The sequence below is a fragment of the Phoxinus phoxinus genome, assembly GCF_949152265.1.
Source record: "Phoxinus phoxinus genome assembly, chromosome: 8".
NCBI lineage: Eukaryota > Metazoa > Chordata > Actinopteri > Cypriniformes > Leuciscidae > Phoxinus > Phoxinus phoxinus.
Window position 1 is genome coordinate 5,695,121 of NC_136883.1, and position 23,401 is coordinate 5,718,521.

General features: G+C 42.8%; 2 protein-coding genes across 8 annotated transcripts; both read right to left on the reverse strand.

The window, feature by feature from the left end:
* Positions 1 to 1,209: 1,209 nt before the first annotated feature.
* Positions 1,210 to 9,346, reverse strand: ehd2b (EH-domain containing 2b). Its single transcript, XM_079620957.1, has 7 exons — positions 8,989 to 9,346; positions 7,458 to 7,927; positions 6,979 to 7,155; positions 4,782 to 4,879; positions 2,977 to 3,389; positions 2,577 to 2,741; positions 1,210 to 2,493 (listed from the first exon to the last, which is right to left on the reverse strand). Exons 2-7 carry the CDS (start codon positions 7,676 to 7,678, stop codon positions 1,936 to 1,938), a joined length of 1,632 nt encoding a protein of 543 aa, XP_079477083.1. The 5' UTR covers positions 7,679 to 7,927; positions 8,989 to 9,346; the 3' UTR covers positions 1,210 to 1,935.
* Positions 9,347 to 9,767: 421 nt separating this feature from the next.
* bicra (BRD4 interacting chromatin remodeling complex associated protein) lies at positions 9,768 to 23,043 on the reverse strand. 7 transcript variants are annotated; one of them, XM_079620952.1, is made up of 15 exons: positions 22,948 to 22,996; positions 21,537 to 21,582; positions 21,396 to 21,441; positions 20,824 to 20,889; positions 18,613 to 20,601; positions 18,269 to 18,454; positions 15,972 to 16,586; positions 15,449 to 15,653; positions 15,277 to 15,368; positions 15,041 to 15,166; positions 14,874 to 14,920; positions 14,573 to 14,721; positions 14,374 to 14,468; positions 14,175 to 14,277; positions 9,768 to 12,568 (listed from the first exon to the last, which is right to left on the reverse strand). In XM_079620952.1, the coding sequence occupies exons 2-15, from the start codon at positions 21,575 to 21,577 to the stop codon at positions 10,896 to 10,898; spliced, it is 5,433 nt and encodes a 1,810-aa protein (XP_079477078.1). In that variant the 5' UTR covers positions 21,578 to 21,582; positions 22,948 to 22,996; the 3' UTR covers positions 9,768 to 10,895. The 7 variants fall into 7 exon arrangements, with proteins under 7 accessions (XP_079477078.1, XP_079477076.1, XP_079477077.1 ...); XM_079620950.1 differs by having other exon boundaries at positions 14,175 to 14,280; XM_079620951.1 differs by lacking the exon at positions 22,948 to 22,996 and adding an exon at positions 22,832 to 22,926 and having other exon boundaries at positions 14,175 to 14,280.
* Between the last annotated feature and the right edge of the window lie 358 nt (positions 23,044 to 23,401).

A 23,401-nucleotide genomic window follows, 5' to 3' on the forward strand; every position in this document is an offset into this window, starting at 1 on the left:
GTTCACTTTCTCAATTTATGAGGTGGATTTCAAATGTCTGCATGTTCACACAGCCTCTGTTACTCTGTCACCACACACACACACACACACACACACACACACACACACACACACACACACACACACACATACACACACACACACACAGAAACTGGCAGGGTTCAGGCCTGAAACCAGCCCTGAAGAAAAGCCCAAATAGGGGGATGTTAACGTCTTCCATAAAGAGACCGCGTCGAAGTCCTGAACTTAGACTTTAGAAAATCTAACGGACCCGAGGAAAAGATATTAATAACTCCTTCAAGCCCATCCCACCACATTCTTCACCACTGAGTCACAATGTAAACCAGCTAGCAATGGAGCCAGGGGTGGATTGCCTCTGTTTCTCATTTGTGTAACTCACCATAGCGAAATTGTGGAAACGGGGAGATACCCTTCCTCTCTTTCTTTATAAACCTGAAGGGTTACACACAAACAATGCTCCCACAGGTTGTGGGATTGTATGAGGGAAGAGGAAAAACACAGGCATTGAGCAAGATGTGTGAAAAGTTATAACAGAGTCTCTGGAATGATGCAGAGCTGGAAAGTATAAGCGAAGAGAGGAACGGGTGGTTGTACTGGAGGATGGAAAATGGTGGTATGGGGTTTTGGCTGGGATCTCTGTGACTCACTGTTTATCTGGCCTGTCACCGAGCAACTGTGCAGCATATGTGTGCACAAGACTGCAGCCTTTCTGTCTGCTAGTATGCCCCCTTTCCCAACATTTCAAGATGCGTACAAGACTCTTTCCACAGAAACCATACCAAACAGGCTTTGAAACGTTTAAGTCTATTTCCCCCCCCTATAGCAAAGTGTCAGTGAAAAGGAAAACATGTTAAATGTCCGTCTAAGGAGGTCCATTTAAATACTAGCCTATATGAGTTGTTTTTATTTTACATTAATTTTATTTTGAGCTTTGCATGTTCTCAGCCCTGTTATTTGTTTGTTCTTGTTTTCTACTTATTCAAAAGTAATGCTTTTTCAGTGCAGTTCTTTTTGTAAAACATTTTTTTTTATATAAAACAAAACAGATCCAAGATACAAAGGGTCTTTATTCAGCTCAATATATTTACTGTGAAAACATTGGTTAACTGAAGCAGTCAGCGGAACCGTTTACAGTAGTCAGAAATAAATCTCCACATTTTTGCTTGTATGACATTGATTTTATATATATATATATATATATATATATATATATATATATATATATATATATATCTTGTGACAGTCTTTCATAGTATGCAGAGCTCATTTAATACAAAAAAAAGGAAGAAAACAATTAAACAGGTCACATATAAAGCATATTTCCTTTTCAATCTTAAAGGCATAGACAGCAACATTCTAGTAAAATGATTTACATGTTCTAAAAACAAAGTCTTTTAACTTGCCTCCTCGGGTCTTCTTTCAAAGCAGTTTCAGAGTATTGAGTGTTTGCCTTGACTTCACATTCTGATTTAGTTGACTACAACATTAAAAGCCACACTGAAAAGTGTGTAAAGCCAAGTCTATAGATTTCCACACTAAATGATAAATGAATGTCTGTTATCTACAAGAGTTAATTTGCTATCCCTTAGTTCAGGAGCCATTATAAGTTCTATGAAATGAGTCATGTGTGTAGCATTTCTGGATGTGAGGTCATATGATTTTAAAATGGCGACAGATGCGACATTCCTTTCAAATGACTGAGACCAGTCTTTGGTTTATCACAATGCTCTTTGGCTTCCAGCTGGGAATCTTTGCATTGTTGCATTTGAACCAAGAATACATAGTAAGACATTAATTGCGAGTTACAAAATGACACCAAAAATACAGTGAATGGAGATGCATTGCAGCAGCTGTGGAGCTGGACAACATGCGGGAAGTGTGGACAAGGATCAGTTGATGGTAAATGTGCATTGTCTAAGCATCAGAGCCTTTTTGCCGGCGTTTGGATGGTGGCACGAGACGGGCAGGCAACTCAGGGGGCAGCCCATGACCATCCAGTTTCACTTCAATCAGGTGACTGGCCAAGGCAAACTCCTCGTCATCCAGCATGCCGTCACGATCCACATCCGAGAGCTTCCAGATGCGGCCCAGCACAGAGTTGGGCAGCCGTGTGCTCACCATCCAATCTTTGGCTTTGATGCCACTTAGTTTGCCTTCGTTTGGTGCTAGGTTGTAGAAGATCTCATCATACTTGGGCTTGTCTTTGGTCACTACCCATTCCTCATCTTCCTCACCCACCTCGCCATTTTGAACCGCAGTTTCGCCAAAGGGGTCCCCTTCCATAAAAGGTCCGGCACGGGTTCCCATGAAGGCCCCGCCTTGAACCCCAGGTTGGACCCCAGCGTCTATTTCTTCTTGCCTAAGAAGGGGCATCAGTTTGGCAATGTCGTTAGACAACAGGTCATCCAGCATTGCCATCAGGTTGGGCTTCAGGGCTTTAAACTTGGTGAAGTCATGTGCCATTAGTTGCTCCTATACAATAAACACAGAAAAGAAAAGTCAAGCAAGAAAAGTAGTGTTTTAACCTCAATACAAGAGCTAGGTGGTGCACTAACCTGCATCTTGGTACAATCGGGGAAGTCTCCTGGAGAGATATGATGCTGTAGCTGAATCTTGGAGAAGATGACCGGGAGCTGGTAGATCAGGTTCTTCTTTTTATTGTCCTTCCTGAAGACAGATGGCATCTCTTGCTTCAAGTAACTGATGATATGGGCATGTACCTATGAGAAAAGCAGCCCAGGAGACAGAAAAAAACGGAGATATTATTCAGAAAATCTTCTTTTGTTTCCCACAGAAGAAAAAAGTCATACAGGTTTGGAATGATATGAGTAAATGCGGACAGAACTTCGATTTTTTTTTCTTTGGGTGAACTATCCTTTTAAGTGTTTACATTCGATCATTTACCTTCTGATATCACAGTTCCAACAAAAAGTCATTAATGATACATTAACATACCCTCACAAGACGAGCCCTCTTGACCAAGTCATTAAGTTTGCGTAGGGCTGAGTTGCGAGGCAGATTCTGGATATCAGCAAACAGATCTTCCTCCTCCAACTCAAACAGCTTGCGGTTGTCGGACACCATTAGAGGTTCAGACCAGAAGGACCCGATGTACACCCTCAGAACTTCAGGCGTACCAAACACTTTCCCCAGAGACCACATTAAAGCTCCATACACTCGCATGAGCTGCTGGGTATCGATCATATCAGCCTTGTTCAGCACAACACGGAGTTTGTCTTCATTGCCCTTGAGGGCTCCGATCGCCTCTGAGAATTCATCCGAGATCTCCAACTTGTGGGCATCAAAGAGAAGAATGATCCGGTCCACACGCTCAGCAAACCAGCGGAGAACTGCTGGGAAGTCATATCCTACAAAGAGAAAGAAGAGGTGGAAGAAAATCATCAAACTGAATAAAAGAGAAGACTATAACAACAGTAGTGGGCAAGTTTGCGGTGATCAGACCCACCAGCCCTGGTTTGATTCAAAGCAAGAGAGTATTTGAAAATCTGAAAAAAGGTAAAAGACTATGTACTTAAATTCTTTAATAAATCAGTGACATAATCCCGTGAAGTATTACAAATGATAGAAACAAATCAAGTGGGCGGTCATCGTTCTTGTTTCCATGCTAACATCAAATTCTCTTTTCAGGTAAACTCACACTGGGTTATGGGTTCTAGATTACATTCTTGATTAGATACACTATTGCTAAAACTCATGGTAGGTCTGTCTTGAAAGGTTTGTATCGTGGGAAGCCAACCTTCTTGTAAACTTCAGATCCATACCTATCCAACACACCTACCTGTTGTTTTCAAGTAACCCGTTCAGGGATTCAGGACCTTGATTAGCTGGTTCTGGTTTGTTTGATTATGTTTCGAGGTTTGGTAGCCCTCCAGGAGTAGGGTTGGCTACACCTGGTTTGTAGGTTATTGCTTTTTCTCTACGGAAGGGATAGCCAATTCTGCTCCTGAAGGGCTATCTTCTTGAAGACGTCAGACGTCACCTGCCTGTAATTTTCAGGTATTTTTGATTAGGTTTGGAGCTAAACTCTGCAGGAAGGAAGCTCTCCGGGAGCAGAGTTGGCTACACCTTTTCTATGGATTATAATTCTTGAACCCAGCTGTTGTGCTCTATTGAGACTATTTAAAAATGTTGAGATCTTATTAGCTCTTTAACAATCATCTAGGTGATTATGTGCAAATGTTGTGTTTTGACAACATTTGAATAGTCCAGTGCCTCTTACATCCCCCTAACATTAATTTACATTCCTTCCCTTTCCTCTCCCCGTCACACCTTTATGGCTCACTTTCCCATTCTGTCCCTCCTTAAATGCTGTGAGGCAGGAAAATATGTGAGAAAAAGCAGACATCAACCAGTGAGGTGCAACACTGATAAGCTAAGATTACCCAATGATGTTCTCTGAGGGAGAGCCTAGAAATGATTCATCTGTTGTTTACTATGAAAAAGATCTCAGATCAGTATTATCCTTTTTATTTACGATGACACCAATTAGTTCCCAACATCTAGAGTTTCTCTGAGGTCTTTATGGGGTCAATTCAGTTTTACTGCACAGAATGTTACATTTTTTTGCAGTAAAATACATATTGGAGCATATTGTGAGTTTGTAAATTATATTAATAAACATATATTAAAGAGATATTGTAGAGCAGTTTGAATGAAGTTGAATTTTAAGTGGGAAATTGATTGAGATTTTGCTGGAAATACTTCCAAACACCTCTCCTTACTTTTTCAGTCAGCCTTACCTCGGCTCACTCTCTGTTTGGCCCCGGACAGGATGCCTGGGGAGTCGATGATGCTGATGCTCTCCAGGACCTGGTTGGGCAGCTGAGCACACTGGAATCTGCCAGAGAAAGAGATGAGGTCAGATTTTGTATTGTATTCGGGGATAGACAACAAAAAAAACTTCATAAGTTAATTTTTCCTCTTGGTCGAATGGGTAAATCGAGGCTTACAGACTTTAAGCTGATATATTTTGTTAAATACAGCATTACATTTTTCATCTGATTTGCTAAGCTTCAGTAGCCCCAAAATATTTAGACACGTAAACATGCATGAATGTCTTAAAATTAAACAAAATATCAAACTGTGTAGCATTTTTAAACTTCATACATCCACAATTTTTTTTTAAATAACTAATACAATGATTTTACAACATGTGTATGTGTCCAAAACTGCCTGAAATGTTCTTTAGAGTCACTGTAGGTCTCATCTACATCTTATGCACAAGAAGTTGGAGTATGATTCCTTAAAAGGACACAGCACCATTATCAAAATTTTAGGAGCTCTTTAGTTAAAATCACTTTCCCCCTGAGAAAAGCTGAAAAAATGATCCATTACTCCTATCACAGCTGTTGTGTGTGATCTAAGAAGCAGACTTCTAGCGTCACTCCACCCAGGCTGGTCCATTGTGTGGAAGTGGTGCTTGAAACACACGGGGCTTCCTGAGGGAAAATGACCAGCGCTGCCAAAATCAAACAATACTTGCCACTAATGATCTGCGGCATAGAAAAACATGGTCTCTTCCTGCTTTAAAAGAGCTTAATGAGCGGACTGCTTCCCTGGGCAGGAAGTAGGAGAAAAGAAGTTCTCAAAACATGTTTGCAAAAATACACCCAAAGAGAACAGGGGAAAACTGGATCTGATAAATACTCTCCCTGGCACTCAAAATAGCGCCCCCTTTGGTGTTGACAGACAACTACAAACTAATTATGTTGAAACTCTCTTGGCAAGCTTAATGAGAGGACTAAGATGACCTGGACCTGAACTTCAGCTTAGTTTCCTCACACTGTTTTGACTACTGCCTGGTATTTCAATACTAGATATTGCTCTGTCTTAATTCACCAAATAAGTGGAGTTTGCAAAAGCAAGGTTCACTGCCATTGTCGTTCACACAGAGGTTTTCGAGATTTGTTCTAAATGAATTGGAAAAAAAGAGATTTGGTCAATGCTCTTTTTTTGGTCCAGATCTACTAATTTATTCAAAATATAGAAATAAATATGCAATTCATACATGCAATGACTTGAATACACCTTTTCTTTAATTAGCATGTTTTTAATTCATTAATATTTTCCAGGAGAATGAAGTAAACAATGTCAGGGTGATATAATTAAGAAAAAAAAATTTTTTGTCAAGGTCAAGTTTCTTAAAATATCAGATAATTTGACCTTTTAAAGTCAAGGCAAGGTTAGATAGTAAAATGTCATGTGGTGTGATTAGCCAAATGTGATATTTATGAATTCATAATTCATGGTATATTAGCTGTTTACCTTGAAATTTTAAAACTTTACACTAAAACGTATGCAAGGTGTAAAAAAATAGGTTATTTCTTTTTAGCTGATGGTAACACCACATGACATTTTTAAAAGCATTCCAAACAAACTAACAAATAAACATGGGGCACATCCCCCATGATTTGTGCTACATGAATGATACCTTATTCTGTTTCTTTTTATAAGGGACCAGGTTCTAAGCAATCACACCCTTGCAACCGTAAAGAAACAAGCTAAAAAAAATGTGCAACACCATAGCAATGTCCTGGCATAATCCATTATCTTCATAAAATGTAAAACATAAATATTTTCTTCTGCAAAGGCAAACTTTGAAATTAGTCCTTCTCTTTAACCTCTTTATGGACTCTGACTCCCTTAAGTCATCACCCATTACAGCTCTGCTTTTGCCCTCTCTTGTGATATCTCTCCCTTCCACAAGTTTTCCACAAATAAGGAAAGTCCATCCTCCCTTAGAAATTTGGCACGGACTCTTGAAATTCCGTAGAGCAAAAACTAACACACTGTTTCTCTGTTATCTTCCCTGCGTGCCCAGTGTAAGCAGACGGATCAGTGGGCACATTCTTTCACACAACCCGTCCCGCCTTCATCTCTCATGTCATGTCGTACATAGCGGCCTGGTGTAACATCTGCCTGTTTGAATCTATTCACCTGTTGAGGAAAGTGTTTCCGAAGGGGTTGAGTTTGCGGAAGGGCTTGTTGGCATCCACTATGAGGGCGTTTCCAGGAATGAGCCCCTCCACGTCTCCGTGCATGATAGCGGTGAAGCAGTCGGTGGTGGGCTCCGGCCCTATGCGACTCCCTGGGACGTCCTGTTCCAGCAGATACCTGTGTTGACAGAACAGAGCCATGGTTAACGTGTTGACATGATAATAACCTTGAAGCTTCTCTTCTATGTCTACTAGATGGACAAAATACAATGGAACTGCTGTTTAAGTTCAGCTAAATGTATTTCCATTCACTAAATAATCTGATTTGAATTTGAATAACCTTTGAATTTAATACAGAGATCAAACCAATGTAATGTAGAGTATATATCTCCCAAGATCCTAAACCACGAGTGGACTAATACCACTATCCAAGCCCTTAACTGTCATAGACATGTTTTAACTCCTTAAAAGAACCCTTACTTGATAAACGTGGTCTTTCCTGTGGAGTACTGTCCAACCACTAGCACCATGGGTTTGTTGTCAAAGTCGGCGTCCTCCAGACTCGGTGAGTGGAAGTCATGGAAGCAGTAGTACTCCTCCAGGGGCAGGAGTTTCTTTCGATAGAGTGACTTAAGGCCCTCGGTCACTGTCCTAATCACCTCAGGGGCCTTTTTGACATTCTTACGTCCCCAGCGTGACATCTTGCAAACTTGCGAGAGTATTCAGAGTTTCCTTTGCAGTTGATTTATGGCTGTATTTTGCACTGTTTACGTGTCCTCTAGGATGACTGTGAAGACTCTTCTCTTGCTTACAGTATTTATGTAATGCAACCAAATGTTCCGCCTTGAAGGTTTACAGGGATTTGCTGGAGTTATAAAGCAAGCTATAGTGTATACTATGTTATATAATGTTTCGGGTTTCTTCTGTTTTAGTAAAAAAAAAAAAATTGCCTGAAAAAAAGAAAGAAAACAGAACGTTAAAAAAGGAAATAAAACATTAGAACAATATTGCATACAATATTAGGTACTTTTCTAACTATATATTTCACCTTAATAATTTCTTGGTTAGAAGGCCTTGCTCCCATTAAAATGCCTAACTTTTCCATTTACCTTCAAATAAAGAATCTTAAGAAATGTTTTTAGCCCAGAGGGAAAGTAGAGTGCATTGTCCATGCATGTCCCTGGAAAAAGTTGGTGCTCCTTTTGGAAACACTTACACACACACACACCCAAACTCTGAGTCCACAAACACACATTCATAACTCACTTCCGTATATTGAAAAAAGTGAGCCATGTTTTCCAGCAGCGGCTCACAGTGGAAAGTTAAGTGTGTGAAGGATTACGGTGTGTAAAGGGCTGAATACACCAGTGATGCATCAAACACAAGCATATTCAGTGTTTCTGATAGAATCCTGACAGGATTTTACATCAATTCCCCTAATGCGCATTTGGCGCACAGTAGATTATAAACACTCCCTACTTAATGATTTATGCTTTTCCAGAGGACTTATTCTAAATCAAAATGGAGTTTATGCTGAAGTAAACGTATTCCAGTGAAGTCAAGTAGTGCCAACCTTAGTTAACAACTGAAAATAAACTAAGTACTGTATGCCGGATAAAAAGTTCAACTTTAGCACAGCTGCCTTGGCAAAAAAGTATTAACTTTGGGCTGGTTGGGATTTGACTTTATGTAATAAGACTCACATGTTGCGCAGGAGATGGAAAATGCCTTGTGGCATCCTTTACCACAATTGCAACAGACAGTTGACTCTTTGGGAGAAGCCTTGAGCTTCAGATCATTTCCAGAAGTAATACAGAACCAGAACACTGATGTGTGCCAGTAAAGGAAGGAAAGGCCAGAGGCATTTGCTCCTATGTCTAATCCTTTTATTGGGGGGGTTTCAACAATGCACGCATCAACTAAACTTTTTATTTTATTTAGAAAGGGATTTTAAAGTGTAACTCACAAAACAATGGAACATTGCAAAAAAATCCAAGATTTTTCCTCTTACCTGGAGAATGCCGAATCTCAGGTTGAAGTATTTGAAGAGATGACGGACCTTAACTCTTTTCTCTAGCTCTGGATGTGTTTCTACACGCAAGGATGTGCTTTAGAATGAATAATCTGTCCAAGACACTGGAAGAGTAGCACCAAGTAAAACGTTTCAAGTAACGGTTCTTCTTCAGAGGAGAGGTCTTGATCTGCCTGTGCTTCTGTCTCTTGCAGCAAAATCAGCTTTAGGCTTGCACACAAGTACTGCCTCCTTCCCTGCCTACGTTTCTCTCTGCACCTCTTCTTCAAACACTGCTTGATGCAGAAGCAGGGGAGAGCCCAGGACGGCTGATTGGTTTTAGGCGAGTGATGACAATGGGTTTTAACCAGGGTGGGGACAGGGAGTTGAGGGGGCGCATCCACATGCTAAGGTGGAGTCAAGCATTTTATAGGGAGAGTCAATAATTTACATAAAGTACTGCCTGCAAACATGAGGGTGTGGCACTGCTCGTCTTTCAGCGCATGCTTCACCATGGGGCAACATATTCTATTATGATTTTTTTGGCTTTTGTTTGATCTAGAGATCTGTTTGCAGAGCAGACGTTCACGTGACTCTTGATGATGGCATGAAAGACCACATTTGAGACACTTGGCAGATCATCTATATTGCACTCTGTTGCTCCTTTCTGACTCAGACCCGATTAACCAATGCCACCTACTGGCCAGTAAGATCATTACATGTACACAATGATGTCAAATACACAGTCTTAAAAAAAACAACCAAGTCAAATGGCAAACAAAAGGTGTGATTGTTTCATAAAAGAAGCAAGGTTTAATTTACAGTTTTACTAAATGTACAGGTTTTTTTAAAAAGTGTCATTATACACAATAAATACAATACAAAATTAATCTGTAGTACTATACTTCAAATTCTTACAGTTCTTCTATTTTCTTTTTTCTCTTTACATTATTATTGTTCTTTTTTCCATGTCACTGCTTTCGCTGTGTTTGCTTCTGAACGGTTCAAAGATCTTTCAGTGATTCTATCTTAAATGTGTACGAGTGTCTGAACATACATATGCCTACGAAGAGAAAAAAAAAAAGCATGAATGAGGGAGGCTTTGTGTCTGCACTTCAGAGATGCAAAAATGCTTGTTTTTCAAGCTAGTAATAATATTCTCCCCCCCACCCAAATTTTTTATTAGAAGGATCACCCAAATTTGCTGTGCTGTTATTGTATGTTTGATTTGTAAATGTGCTCTTGATGCTGGAATGCTTTAAAGGTCAACAGATTTCTTACAGTTCTGGTGACTTTTCGTTTTGTGAATACTTCATTGTTAATGCCTGTAGTTAGATAACCAAAACCTGAATTCAAGTATTCGGGGAGACAGAGCACTATACTAATATGCATTAATGAGCTTCTATGCAGTGATCACCAGTTCCTAAAAATATAATTACACGGTAGGGGGGACCATTCTAACAAAGGGAGAAGTGATTCATTGGTCTCTCAAAAAATAAACAAATTAACTACTATTTGATATGACAATTTTCATGATATCACTTAAAAAGTTCCTGCAATCTGCATACGTCACAGTAATTACAAACATTATTTATTAAATGAATGGTGATATATTTTTGTCTCTCACAAGTTGAGAAATCTTTAAATTGGGGAACCCACGTAGGAACCGTCCCAGGAAAAAACAAAGAGGGACAAAATTTTGAAAATCATATCAAAGTGCACTTTTTATACTTTAGAAAGTACACTTAAAGGGCCATATGTAAACCAAAAGAACACATTTCATCAGCACAAACCACAGACAAACAAAGCAAACACAGCTGAACATGGGAAAAGTGTCTCCGTTTGCTTCCCCCATCCATTGACATCCCGCTTTTCAGTCTTTCAGTCAACTTCAGCTAAAGGGGCTGTTATCTACTGTGCGTCTGTGAAACCAGATTTCCATTCTGTCCTCTGCCCCCTACCTGTGGATGCTGGGACATTGGGGTGGATGACGGAGGTGTGGAGAGGGGAGGCATGGACTGTCTGTAGGAAGGATGGGTTTGGTGCTGGTTAGGCAGGTTTGCCCCATGAACCCTCCCTAAAGCCCCTCTCCCTGAGCCTCCATGTCCAGGAGGGCCCTGTTGGAGGTTCAGTATACTGTCTATGGCACACTGCAGGTGCTCATTCAACGAGTCGTCGGGTGGCGGGCTACCGCTGGAGAAGCTTGCATTGTCCATGTCCGGAGAGTCTGACTTGCACCGTTTGGCAGGAAGTGAGGAGTCTCTTGTGCAGGAAGACTCTCCGGGAGAAGGCGGGCCAGGGGCATGTTGATCCATCCTGAAGGTACCCCTTCCTCCCTCTCGGTATTTGCTCCCTATGGCCTTCAACCGCCCCAGACCACCACCTTCCTCTGCCTCGTCCTCATCCTCTTTGTCTGAGAACTCTCGGTGGTGTTGGTACGCGTTTTTGATGCCACGGTAGAGGACGTCCTCCACCGCTGTGAGGCTCTGCGACTCTGTGTGGGAGTGAGACCGCCCATGTCCACCCTGCCTTTCTAGTTTCACACTGGCTATCACAGTCCGTTCAGGTTGAGGGGAAGAGCCTTGTGGCTGGGGGGAAGAGGTAAGAGGGGGTCCTGTTGGCAGAATGGGCAACGTATCTCCACCTCCTCCTGGTACTCCCGGCCTGTGACGTGGACTGATGTTTTCACGGTACGTCTTTCGTAGCGGGAGCCGGCAAGTGGTTTGTGAGGGAGTTGCTGTGGACGCTGGGATCCGCTTGACCCCGCCTACCTCGTGGTGTTCCAGAGTGCCATTCATTTGCGCCGAAGACGTGGAAGGGGACGATGAAGACCAGGAGGAGGAAAATGAGGGCTTAGCCCCACTACAGGAAGTCGTACTACTGGAGGCAGAATCTGTGTGTGTTGTTACTGTAGTGACCGTGGAAGAGGGGGTGGGGTTAGAAGTTGGGGGTGGAGTTCTAATGACAGTGGTGGGTGGGGTTACATGTGGTTTGACTTTCTGCGGCTGCTCAGGGGTCGGTAGTTGTGGCGTGAGTTGGGATTGGGAGTGGACCGGATCTAAGGCAGTGTTGTGAACCACCTTACTAAGCCCCGCCTCCTGTTTGATCTTCAGCTTCAAACCTATTCGCCGGCGCGCCTCGTAGGTCTTCATGGGCGGTTTGCTGGTCCGCTGGGGAAGCGCGACGTCATCGTCGTCATCAGCAGGGCGGGAGGACGGAGTGCGGCTGAAGGAGGCGCTTGGTGTGACTGGCTCCACAGATGACCGGACCACAGGAGCAGGTGTAGGGGTTGAACTGGTGGACCAGGATACTGATGCTCCCCCTCCCCCTTGCTTGATCACCAGTTTGGTAGGAGGGAAGGGCGCCGGGGCAGAAACAGGAGTGGGGGCAGCAGCTGGAGTAGGTGCAGGGATTGTGGTTGGAGCAGGGGCAACTGCTGCGGCTGGAGCAAGAGCGGCTGGTGCAGGTGGACCTGCAACTGCAGCTGATGATGAAGAAGTGATTCTCACTGAACTCAGCTCCACCTTTACAGGCCTCACTGCACTGCTGTCCAGCAAACAGGAATTGGCCACAAATTCTTCTGCAAAAAGTCAGAGATTCAAGTCAAGTGAGTAAATACCACAACATCAGAATATACAGACATTTACACTACCAATTAGTGTTGTAAAAAATATCGATATTTCGATAAATATCGATACTGAAATATCTGAACGGTACCAATACTAATTTCCCGAAGTATCGATACTAGCCGAGCGGTCACTTTCACTTCTCTCCAAAGGCGCGTTGACAAACACCACACGTAATGCACTCTTCTCATTCGCTCTGGTTAAATAGCAAAAGTGAAGTGAATGGAAAGATGGCGAGGGCGGCGCCCCCGCGACCGGCTTTGGTTGATTGATAAAGAACACCGCGAGCGGGCATGTCAGAGAATAGCGCGGACACGCGTAAAAACACACCGCGAGCGGGCATGTCGGAGAATAGCGCGGACACGCGTAAAAACACACCGCGAGCGGGCATGTCGGAGTCGGAGAATAGCGTGGACACGCGCTACACACCGCGAGCGGGCATGTCGGAGAATAGTGCGGACACGCGTAAAAACACACCGCGAGCGGGCATATCGGAGTCGGAGAATAGCGTGGACACGCGCTACACACCGCGAGCGGGCATGTCGGAGAATAGCGCGGACACACGCTTCACACTGCGAGCGGGCTGCGGGCACCCAAAAGATTGTTTGACAATCAATAATCCCTCACATCACTCATTTTTTAAAATGATTTTATAGGTGAAAACAGACTTAAGGAACAGGCTCCAGGGGTACCATTTAGCAAGCATAGGCTACGCTCAGCATCAGGGGTGTTTGTTGTTTGGACAGACCTTTCCCCACTGCTAAAAAAATCCTAAAGGAAACACTGTAACTCTTCTCATTTTAACTTTTCTGAAACATTAACCAAGATGGCCTAGTATTGTTGTTGATATGAGTGTTGTCTCGTTTTTTCACCGTAATTCTTAAAGTTAACATAATCTGACTGAGGAATCTTAGACAAGTAGGCCTACGAAATATTTTAACTGTGATCAAATGTAAATTAACAGAAAATTATTATTTAATTCTGCAATTTGCCTTCATTAGCGATTATCATCAATTTGATTACACAGATATTAATTAAACTAAACAGCTAGACAATGGCATCTCTGAATTCAATAATGAAATGCCTTTAACTGAAAATTTAATGTTTAATTTTATTATTCTAAATTACTGACACTCTATCCTCCAATTTGATACTGTTAAGTGCTTTTTTGTTACAGTAGGCTATATTTTAATCTTTGATAACAGTAGGTTATACAAATACAACGGGTCATGTTAGCCCTGGTCCAATTAAAAAATATTAACAGATAGAACTCAGGACATTTTTGTTCATGTAAAATATACCTCATTGTCATGTTCTAGACTTATATTTAGCTTTAAATAAAAAAAAAATACCCCCTTAATATTGTGGCAGTTTTTTTCTCTGTGGTATCGAAAATGGTATCGAATATCGATATTTTTCAAGGTATCGTATCGAAGTTAGAAATTCTAGTATCGTGACAACACTACTACCAATAGCACATAAATTATAAACAGGAACAAATACAATGCTCATAAAGCAATTTCATGGCAAATTTAACTTGTACTGAAGCTTGGACATTACCTGGTTTCTCCTTGGCCAGAACCCTGTCCTGACTCAGAGCAACCTTCTCCTCTTGAATGAACATCCGGTCAATCATAACCATCTCTGCAGAGGGACCCAGCCTCTGCTCAAAGTAACAAACACACAAGATACCAATGAATTCGGGGCTCAGAAGCTCCAGACATTAAGAGAGGTCAAGTGAGTGAGATTTAAATGATACCTTTGATTCCTCAAAAAGCAAGTGACGATATTTATCCAGCATTGCTTGTGTGCGCTTCAAGAGTTGGCTTGAGACATTCTCAAATTCATCATCCACTGGACAGAGAACCAAGAGTTAAGCAAGAGTTAAACCCCGAAGAGGGTGCCACACAATTACACTACAGGTCTGTAGATTTTCACACAGAGGTATGAGTGTTTACCTTTGCGGTAGTCTCCCGTGGACGAAGCCATGCCTTGATACAGGTGGTACGGCAGCAGTCGATGAAGTGTGTCCTCAAACGAGTGGAAAGGAGAGCTGTAGTCAGGATGGAGAGCTGAGCCTTGCTGTTTTCGCAGCTGTTCTAGCATCCTACAAACAGAAACATGGGCACATGAGTATGAGAACTGCTGATCTTTTAAAAAAAAAGTGTATTTTGAATGCATGTCACTTCATTTATATATTTTTTATTTTTTTTACTAATAACATGTTTGCAATTTACGCTCTGTAAATGAATATATTACCTAGCCTCTTTGCTTGGTTCCATACTAAATGGCCTTTTTAATGACGTCTGTGAAAAGACAAAAGGTTATATCAAATAGATAAATTATATCAAAAGGTTACCATAAATATGACACCATCCAGATCAGTTTATTATAACAGTCTTATGTAATGTTATTTTGAACCTTACCTGTGTTTGAGGAGCGGGTGGTAGAGGTGCAGGCATTTGAGAGAGTCCAGCACCTAAAACCTGAATCTGCAAACCAGCTTTACCCAGAGTTAGCCCACCAACTGAACTTATGACTCCTGGTTTTGCCTGAAAATTCAAAATGATCAGTCTCCACTGAGTAAAGTTAATATATCTGAAAAGGTTAATTGTCCAGCTGCAAACTACAGTAAAAAACCTATCAACTACATTTAACTCACCTGAACAGCCTGTGCAAGATTTGGAGTCGGGACTCCCTGGTTCACTGTAGCCCCAGCAGACACAGCAGAAAATACTGGAGTGTCATTTGCACCTGAGGTTAAGATAACGCATTGTCAACTTAAAATTATTTGAAAGTAAACATTTAAAAGGATAGAAATATGGGATGCCCACCTGTAGTAGAGGACTTGACAAGCACAGACTTCTGCTGCAGAAGGGACTGGACTGGTGCTTGTATGGTGCCACTGGCCGCTGAAGTTGCAACTTGGACTGAAGGCGGATCTGGCATTTTGCTGAACTGGTTTGTAGCCTGTTGCTGAGAGGCCTGGACTTGTGCCTGAGCTTGCTGCTTAGCCTGGAGAAGAATGTTTTGCTGGACCTGTATATATCACAAGCAAATAGACAATCATCTTATCAGAGTTGATAAAAAAATAACAATTATGGAGATTTGAAAGAGACATTTGGAGTCCTACATAACAGTAATTTAGACCATTGATTCTGATGGCCATCTGTTTTCCCCCTCATTTTTTCAAAGTAGCTCTGCCCACAGTGACACCCGAATGTTAACAAAGCCTTGCTCTATATAACTTTGAAATAACCATCACAAATATTTTGTCAGAAGTGGCAGTGTTTTAAATTTTGGTGCAACCTTGTGTCATAACCAGTTAGAACAAAATATAAGGTGATGATGCAATACCTGGTGAAGTTTTTCCAAAAGCTGCTTTTGTTGGGGAGAGGGCTGTGTGATGGATGACATGGTCTGCAGCTGCGCACTGATCAGCTGAAGGTGATGCTGCTGTTCTGCAGTCAGCCCCGGCACCACAGTCACCTGCTGTTTCACCACTGCAGCTGGAGACGAGCTCGCAGCAGGCTGGAACTGGAATTGCGCGGGAAGTGGTTGTGGAGGCTTCGGGGAGCAGGAGGAAGGAGGTATGTCTGGCTGCAGGGTGGTAGGCTGAGGCAGAGTCTGAGGAAGAACTTGAGGCTGGAGCTGCACTTGTATTTGCTGAGGCTGCTGTTGCTGATGTGGAGGAGCTGGCTGTGGTGGTTGTGGAGAACCTCCGATCTGATTGTGTATGATGAAGAGAGGCGGTAAAGAGGAAGGTGTGCAGGAGCGTGAGGGAGTCTGCGCTTGAGACTGAGGCTGGGGCTGCGACGGAGGCCGAGACTGCTGGTGCTGGTGAGGAGACTGGATCTGTTGCCCGAGGGTGAGGGGAGAAACTTGAGCAGGTTGAGGGCTGTCAGACAGCGTGGGTGTTGGTGTAGGGGTGACCACATGTTGAGATGGGGATGCACTTTGGATCTTTATAGTCTGTGAATGAAAGAGGAGGAGGAGAGAAAATTGTCAATAATAAGCCAGTTCATATTTTTAATTAAATTATTTTGGGAAATTTTATTTTTAGGGATGCACTGAAATTTCATTTTTTAAACAGCTTTTTTTTTTTTTTTTTACAGAAATTTACAGCCTGTTCACAAACATGTTTTCAGAAAAATAATTTCAATAGCAATATGAAAATGAAACCACAGCAACAACACGTAAACAGATATATATTCTACAAGTCACATTACTAAATTACAACATCAGTTATCTCTAGACGGCTTTATAATTCATTCTGTTTGCCATTTAAATTTAGCCAGTTTATCGACTAGTCTCCTAAAAATGAGACTTTATCAATAAGTTTCTTACATAACCGTTTTATACTTCAGTTTCACAATTGTTTTCAATATATGCAAATGGTACAGAGCATAAGAACAACAAAACTTTATCTGGTTTTCAGTTTCGACCAAGAAATTTATTCCAGTGCATCACTAAAACAATGACTAACTTGCAAACATACCAAAAATGCAACAACAAAAAAACCACACACACAATACAAATGAGGTGAAAAAACACCAAATAGCAACAAGCAACAAACAAATACAAGTAGGATAATATAATAGCATGAAGAAATAGAAAGGACAAATCTTTTCAAAGGTTTTACAAAGACTGCTGACAAAATATCTAAACTGTACATCAGGCACGTGTAAAAGATTAGTGCTCTCTAGACACTGTTGGGGTTTCAAACAGGAAGGGAAGACAACTGACATGAGGACATAATTTTTGCAAAGAACAAAAATTGGTTTACAGAGAACAGACAAGAAAAAAAAAGAAAGAAAAAAAGTACAAGTCTAAATAAACCAAAACAGATTTGCTGGTAGAGGGCAAAGGTAATTCAGGGCAGCGAGCAAGTGATCAAGATCAAATCTTTGAAAGTGATCTTGAAGGGAATTAGTTTAATTTCTCTTGGGGGTGCTGGGTGGTGGTGCTGGGTGGTGGTGGTGGGGAGGGGCTGATTGAGGTTAAAAACAGCAGTTACCGAAAGTGAGGAGCAGAAGTAGTGAGTAGTCTGAATGTTAAAATGAATGGTAGAGTGAGTGGCAAAGATTTACAACAGGGAAACTAATAGAAAGAGCTATTGCTCCATCATGACATGCTCATGGGAAGATGCATGAAGATGATGCAAACACACAACCGAAAAATAAGGTCTCTAGAGTTTTATTATTGCATGTGACACCATTTGAAAAGCAACAACGGCACTGTCTTTTTTTTTTTTGCATCAACCCATTTCCCAATTAGTGTCAATGTAGTTCAGCAAGCTTCCTGTTAAAAATTATTATGCAAATAAAAAGCGGGAAACAAATATATTACAGGGGGGGAGGTATAGCATGCAATAATAGTACTAAAATAGCTAATGGACAAAATAAATGATAATACCATTACAGTAAGAATAACAGACACAGATAACATTCGTGAAAGGTGCAGAATTCAGAAAGAATGATGAAAACAGGCGAAAATGAGTGAAGGAACAAATAAAAGCATCCAAGTCTGAGCAATGACAGTAGAAAGACAATGGGACAGAAAGAGAGGGAGATCTGCTGGGAGACAGTGGTCCAATACGCAGCAGTGGCAGGAACAAGTGGGTGGGGCTTAGTGCAGAGCATGAGCTCATCTACCTTGTTAACCACTGTTGCCATGTGGGCGGGGCCAAGGGAGGGGCTGGGACTCTGCCTCTGCCGAGTCTCAGCTAACAAGTTGTCATGGCCTGAAGGGGCGGCACCAGAACTGCTGCCGCTGACGATAACAGATGCAGGTACACCCACAGCAGCAGGTGGGTCTTTTCCTGCTTGCTGCTGTTGGTCCTAACATGGGTACATTTATCAGTTCAGGAATGGGAGAGGTAACACAATCATCCAATCTGGTCAGAGGTCAGCTTGGGATCAAATGTTGTTATGTTAGCTTATTAGCTAAGGGACACGGTTTACAAACAGCAGATAAGGTTTAAAGAGAGCACACTGACCTGCTGCAGGAACATTTGAAGAGACTCCTGACTAAGGATCATGCTGGAACCAGGTGACGTGAACACCTTTCCTGGGCTGTGCTGGGCCTGGGAACCCAAACCCACCATTGAGGGTGTCGATGTGGCCATAGTGGGCGATGGAGATGAAGAGGAAGGAACCGAAACTGCTACTGAAACCGGTGCAGTCGTCTGAACCGTGAGAATTGAGGGCTGGGGTTGGGTCTGTGCTGGGTGAGCAGCAGGGTCCGTAGAGCCGCCCAATACTGTGATTCCCTCTCCTGGCTGGCATGGTGCCATGGCCGTCGATCCACTGCTCCCGTTATTGGGGATGCCACCAGACTGCTCCAACGTCTGCAAACTGACTGCTGGGCTAAGGCTCTCCATGGACAGGGAATTCTGTATGGGCATGCCCTGGATGACCGTTTGTACGTGGCCCGTTACCGGATGGGCTTGTGTCTGCGTTTGCGCCAATGACACCGGCATTTGAAACATCTGACCGGGCTGGAGCTGGATGTGTCCAGAGAGAATATGGGCGGCACCAGGGTGACCCTGTGAGGCCAACACCTGACTCAGGTTGATGTTCTGATTGGCTGTCAAGATCTGATTAGCAATTATCTGTCCCCCAGGCCCCTGACTGGTAATGATGTGACCCCCGGGATGCTGAGTCAGGATCTGACCTCCTGCCTGAAGCCCTGGTAAGAGGAACTGGTGGTTTTGGCTCTGCAGGACAGTCTGCGAGGGAATGACAATGCTGCCCTGTTGGTTTAACAAGTGAACACTGAGCGGTTTGCCTGACGTTTGGGGGCCTTGTTGCCTTAAGAGCGCTTGAGAAAACTGCGTTCCCTGTGATCCAGCCTGTGTGCTCAAGACTACATTTGAGACAGACTTCCCAGGGAGGAACGTTACATTCTGACCAGCTGACACTGGGATTTGCTGCACCCCCAGAGCCTTATTAGCATCATTTGGCAAGTTGTGTGGGGCAGGAAGCTGTTGGTGTTGCTTGAAGATTTTGGGTTGGATGGAACCCCCTTGAGGAGGTTTGGGCTGAATTGGCGTTGGCGTTCGCTGGATGATGACATTCTGCATGATTTGGCCTTGAGGCTGGGTTTGAGATCCAATTCCTGCACTCAGAGAGGCATTACCGAAACCCACAATGCCACCAGCAGTGGCCATTGTAGTTGCACTGTTGTTGGTATTTGTGTTGCTTAAGCTGACAGCTGGCCCATTTAAGGCAGGGGACCCAAGAGTGGCCTTGCCCCCTTGAATTAAAAGTCCACCTCCTGAACTCAAAACAGAGCCTCCAAGCCCAGCCTGCGTTCCAGCGCTTGCTGCCTCAGGCCCAGGTTGATGCAGTTGGTAGCCACCCATGGTTTTCGTCAAAATCTGCTGCCCAGATGAATTTATAGTCATTACAGTGGGTTGGCCCACAACTTGAATTTGTCCAATGCCCAACGGTCCGGACTGACTGCCATTCGGTAAGGCCTGAAGGCTTGAAATAGACTGAAGGGTTACATTTCCAAGCCCGAATGGCTGGACGCTGATAGCCTTGTTCATGACCTGGGGTTGAAGCTGCAGGCCTGGATGTGCCAGGACTGAGCCGAGCATGTCTTGGGTGGCATTTGAGGGTGCGGTGGGGGTGCCTTGGTTTGGAAAAATCTGAGTAGCACCTCCAATGCCCACTCCAGACAGCCCAGCATCAGGCAGCGGTTGGACCACCTGTGTAAGGCCAGTTAACCCAAAGGAACTAAGGTCAAGCTCAGCCTCTGCCTCTTGAAGGCTCTGCTCTGTGATGTTAGCCTCTGCCAGACTCTGCTGCAAAATGTCACAGGGCTCATGATTTGCCCCAACACCATTGCTTCCATTGTCTCCTCCCGGCGATCCCCCCAAGATGTCATCATCCTCCAGGAAGTCCAAATCAACGCTGACTCTTGGAAGGCCTGGCTCATTTGTTGACAGCTGAACCTGTGGTTGGACCTCAGGAATGTGGCCCTGGAAAAGACAAAAAGACCAATGTTAGCCCTTCAACCTAGCCACACATTCAGAAAGATGCATGAATAAGATGGATCTGGGATGTGGTAGGCCTTTGGGACTGACTGCTGTAGATGCAGATCTGGTGCACGATGCATCTGTTTTGGATGGTGGGGCTGAGGAGCACGTGCTACAAAAAAGGATGGAGACAGGAGGTTGGCGCAAATGGGGGATATTACTCACCCCAGTGCTGGAGAAGAACGAGCTGGACGGGTCACTTGAGCCATCCAAAAGGTCATCAGTGTCCAGCTACAGACAGATATACCCAGGTATAGGACAGGCAGAAATCACCACAGCACACAGACAGGCGTGTGAAAGCGACAGGGAGCAGATGCACAAAGGGCAAATAGGCAGACAAAGAGGGAAAGGCAAGGGAAGAGCAAAGTGAGGACAGTGCACCAATCAACCAGAACAAAATGCAGGCATAACCAAGTTAAAAGGCCAAGCAAACAGGAAAGAAAACAGGAGTCAAAAGAGAGGAAAATTAGATTAGTATTTCATATTCACGAATTAACCAAAGAGGGGGAAAAAAAATCAGGATTGAAATTAAAGGAAAGATCAATAAGCTGGACAACCGATTTAGGGGGAAATGTAGAGATAACCCGGAAAAGTTTGTGGGAATCTTGTTGGGTGAGTGTGCTGTTTTTGTGTGTGTGATGCATCTAGGTTACACTTTCAAATGTGTCATACATCACAGTGGAGTGGAGCTTGTGAAAAACTGAACATGATTTTTTTTTTTCACGCAAAGTACTCACTTGTGTTTCTGATCCATGAAGAAAATCATTGAGTGCTTCTGGGTCACTGTACGACAAGAAAGATGTTATTCAGCTGGGTCTACACTACAACCAACATTCAAACTTCAACACAGTTATGCCATTTTTGGTGTAACAACTTACCAAATTACATCTAGCAAGCACCTGCCATCTTCATCATCCATGTCAACTGTACAAAAAAATAAAAAAAGAGCACAAACATTAACACTTATACAAATCTGCTAAACCATACACAAACCTCAAAAGCAAATCTTCAAGCAAGTACTTCCTTACTAGTGAAATGTGGGTGAATTTATTAGGAGTCAATTTGCTATTTGAATCAAACAATGTACATTAGTGAAAATAATTACTGAAAATAAAGTAGAACATCAGTCAGCATTATTAAAACGTTTATGAACTACAGACGCTATCAATTTCAATCTTAAAAGAATAAATCACACTGTTGACAAATGCAAATAATATTAAAAGCAGACTAAATGTTGCCAAGTAAATCTTTCATCAGTGCGCGTCTCGTGTTTAAGGAAGAACTATTACACTAAAAAACAAGAGTGAACGCTTTCACAACCTTTGAAGGCAGCAGCTGAACTTTCGTGCACAGTCTGTGGCGCGAGAGCTGATGGGAAAAAGCGCGCGCATCACCTCTCACTGTTTTACAGACAGAAGACCACCACCGAGTGTCAAATATCACGATTTACAGAGTTACAAACACCTATTTTCACGCAAGTGTCAGACTTTGGGGAGTCGCTGGCCTGTTCATGTTCACAGTCTCGAGCTAAACAAATCAAAACCACAAAATGAGGATGAGGTAGGCGGGGACGCCACTAATGTTTGTCGGGGGCAAACAGACTGTGCGAATAGCACACAGACCATCATTAACAAATATCTGCGAAAGCTTCTTCTGTCAGAGACTTGTTTTAGGTCATTTTGAGAGGATCTCGCATCAGAACAACACCGGAGACGTGAATGGACACTCTGGACCTGCAGGACACGGCGGTTATTTTGCTCATTTGCAAAGATGTAATAACTCCCTCGACATTCCCACTGGTGCAGATACTTTTATTTGCGACCATTTTATTGGTTTACCAACATAGAGCGCATTTAATTCGCTTTTTAACGTTCGTTCTGCAGCAGATTCAGTTAGCTGTGGCTAGCTAGCTTCCTAGCTGTTATATGTGCGTTTACAGACGCAATACGAACAAATCTGACAACAACTGACTGTAAACACGTAGTATTTCTGCCGTACGAGCGCATTCACTGCTGCCAGTGCACATGATTGTTGAATATTTTATGTTTGAACTCCAATAGAAGCAATTGCGTAGCCTATCTTTATCCCTGCTAAATATGAGTTTATGTTGGAATACTCCTGGATCAAGGGGGTATGCTTGGGAATTCGCTGTAAACTCAACCTGTTAACCGACCTATGCAACGGGTCGGCTAAATGAAGCGGGAAGAGGTGAGGTCTGCATGCGAATGTTGCAGCGTTGCAATAGTTATTGAGAATTAAAGAGAAATCGCTACATTGTATCAAACTCACCCGAGACGATAGAGGTGCAGGCGGCGCGGGGTCTCCAGTACGGCCCTGCACGGGCTCCGCGTCAGGACCCAAGCACAGCTCTCACAAGCAGGAAACAGAGGCCCGACGCGATCGCCTGATTAATAAACAACACCACACTGTTATTGTTGCTGTTAATATTGCGTTATAATTACGCATGTTACCCTTTTACATCGGCACGATATAATTCTTTGTTTGTGTATCAATTTCCCTGTAACACTGAAATATATTGATTGCAGTTAACGGAAATACATTATCTTGTTTCAAGGTTGTACACATCGGCTATAGATTAGATAAGATGTAACGTTCAATGAGAATGAAATTTAGCCTTAACTTGAACAACATTAAGATTACCATTTTTAATTTCACATAATCCAATTTATATATATATATATTAATATTTTTTTATTATTATTATTTTTACATGAATAAAACT

Excerpts from the sequence above, each read along its gene's own strand:
- ehd2b (XM_079620957.1), bottom strand. The coding sequence starts at position 7,678 with ATGTCACGCTGGGGACGTAAGAATGTCAAAAAGGCCCCTGAGGTGATT. Across the intron at positions 7,156-7,457 it reads GGAAAGACCACGTTTATCAA|GTATCTGCTGGAACAGGACG; the intron begins GTAAGGGTTCTT and ends CTGTCAACACAG. Across the intron at positions 4,880-6,978 it reads GGAAACACTTTCCTCAACAG|ATTCCAGTGTGCTCAGCTGC; the intron begins GTGAATAGATTC and ends TTTCTCTGGCAG.
- bicra (XM_079620950.1), bottom strand. The coding sequence starts at position 21,577 with ATGGATGATGAAGATGGCAGGTGCTTGCTAGATGTAATTTG. Across the intron at positions 20,602-20,823 it reads CGTTCTTCTCCAGCACTGGG|GGCCACATTCCTGAGGTCCA; the intron begins GTGAGTAATATC and ends TGTCTTTTCCAG. Across the intron at positions 18,455-18,612 it reads TTCAAATGTTCCTGCAGCAG|GACCAACAGCAGCAAGCAGG; the intron begins GTCAGTGTGCTC and ends TACCCATGTTAG.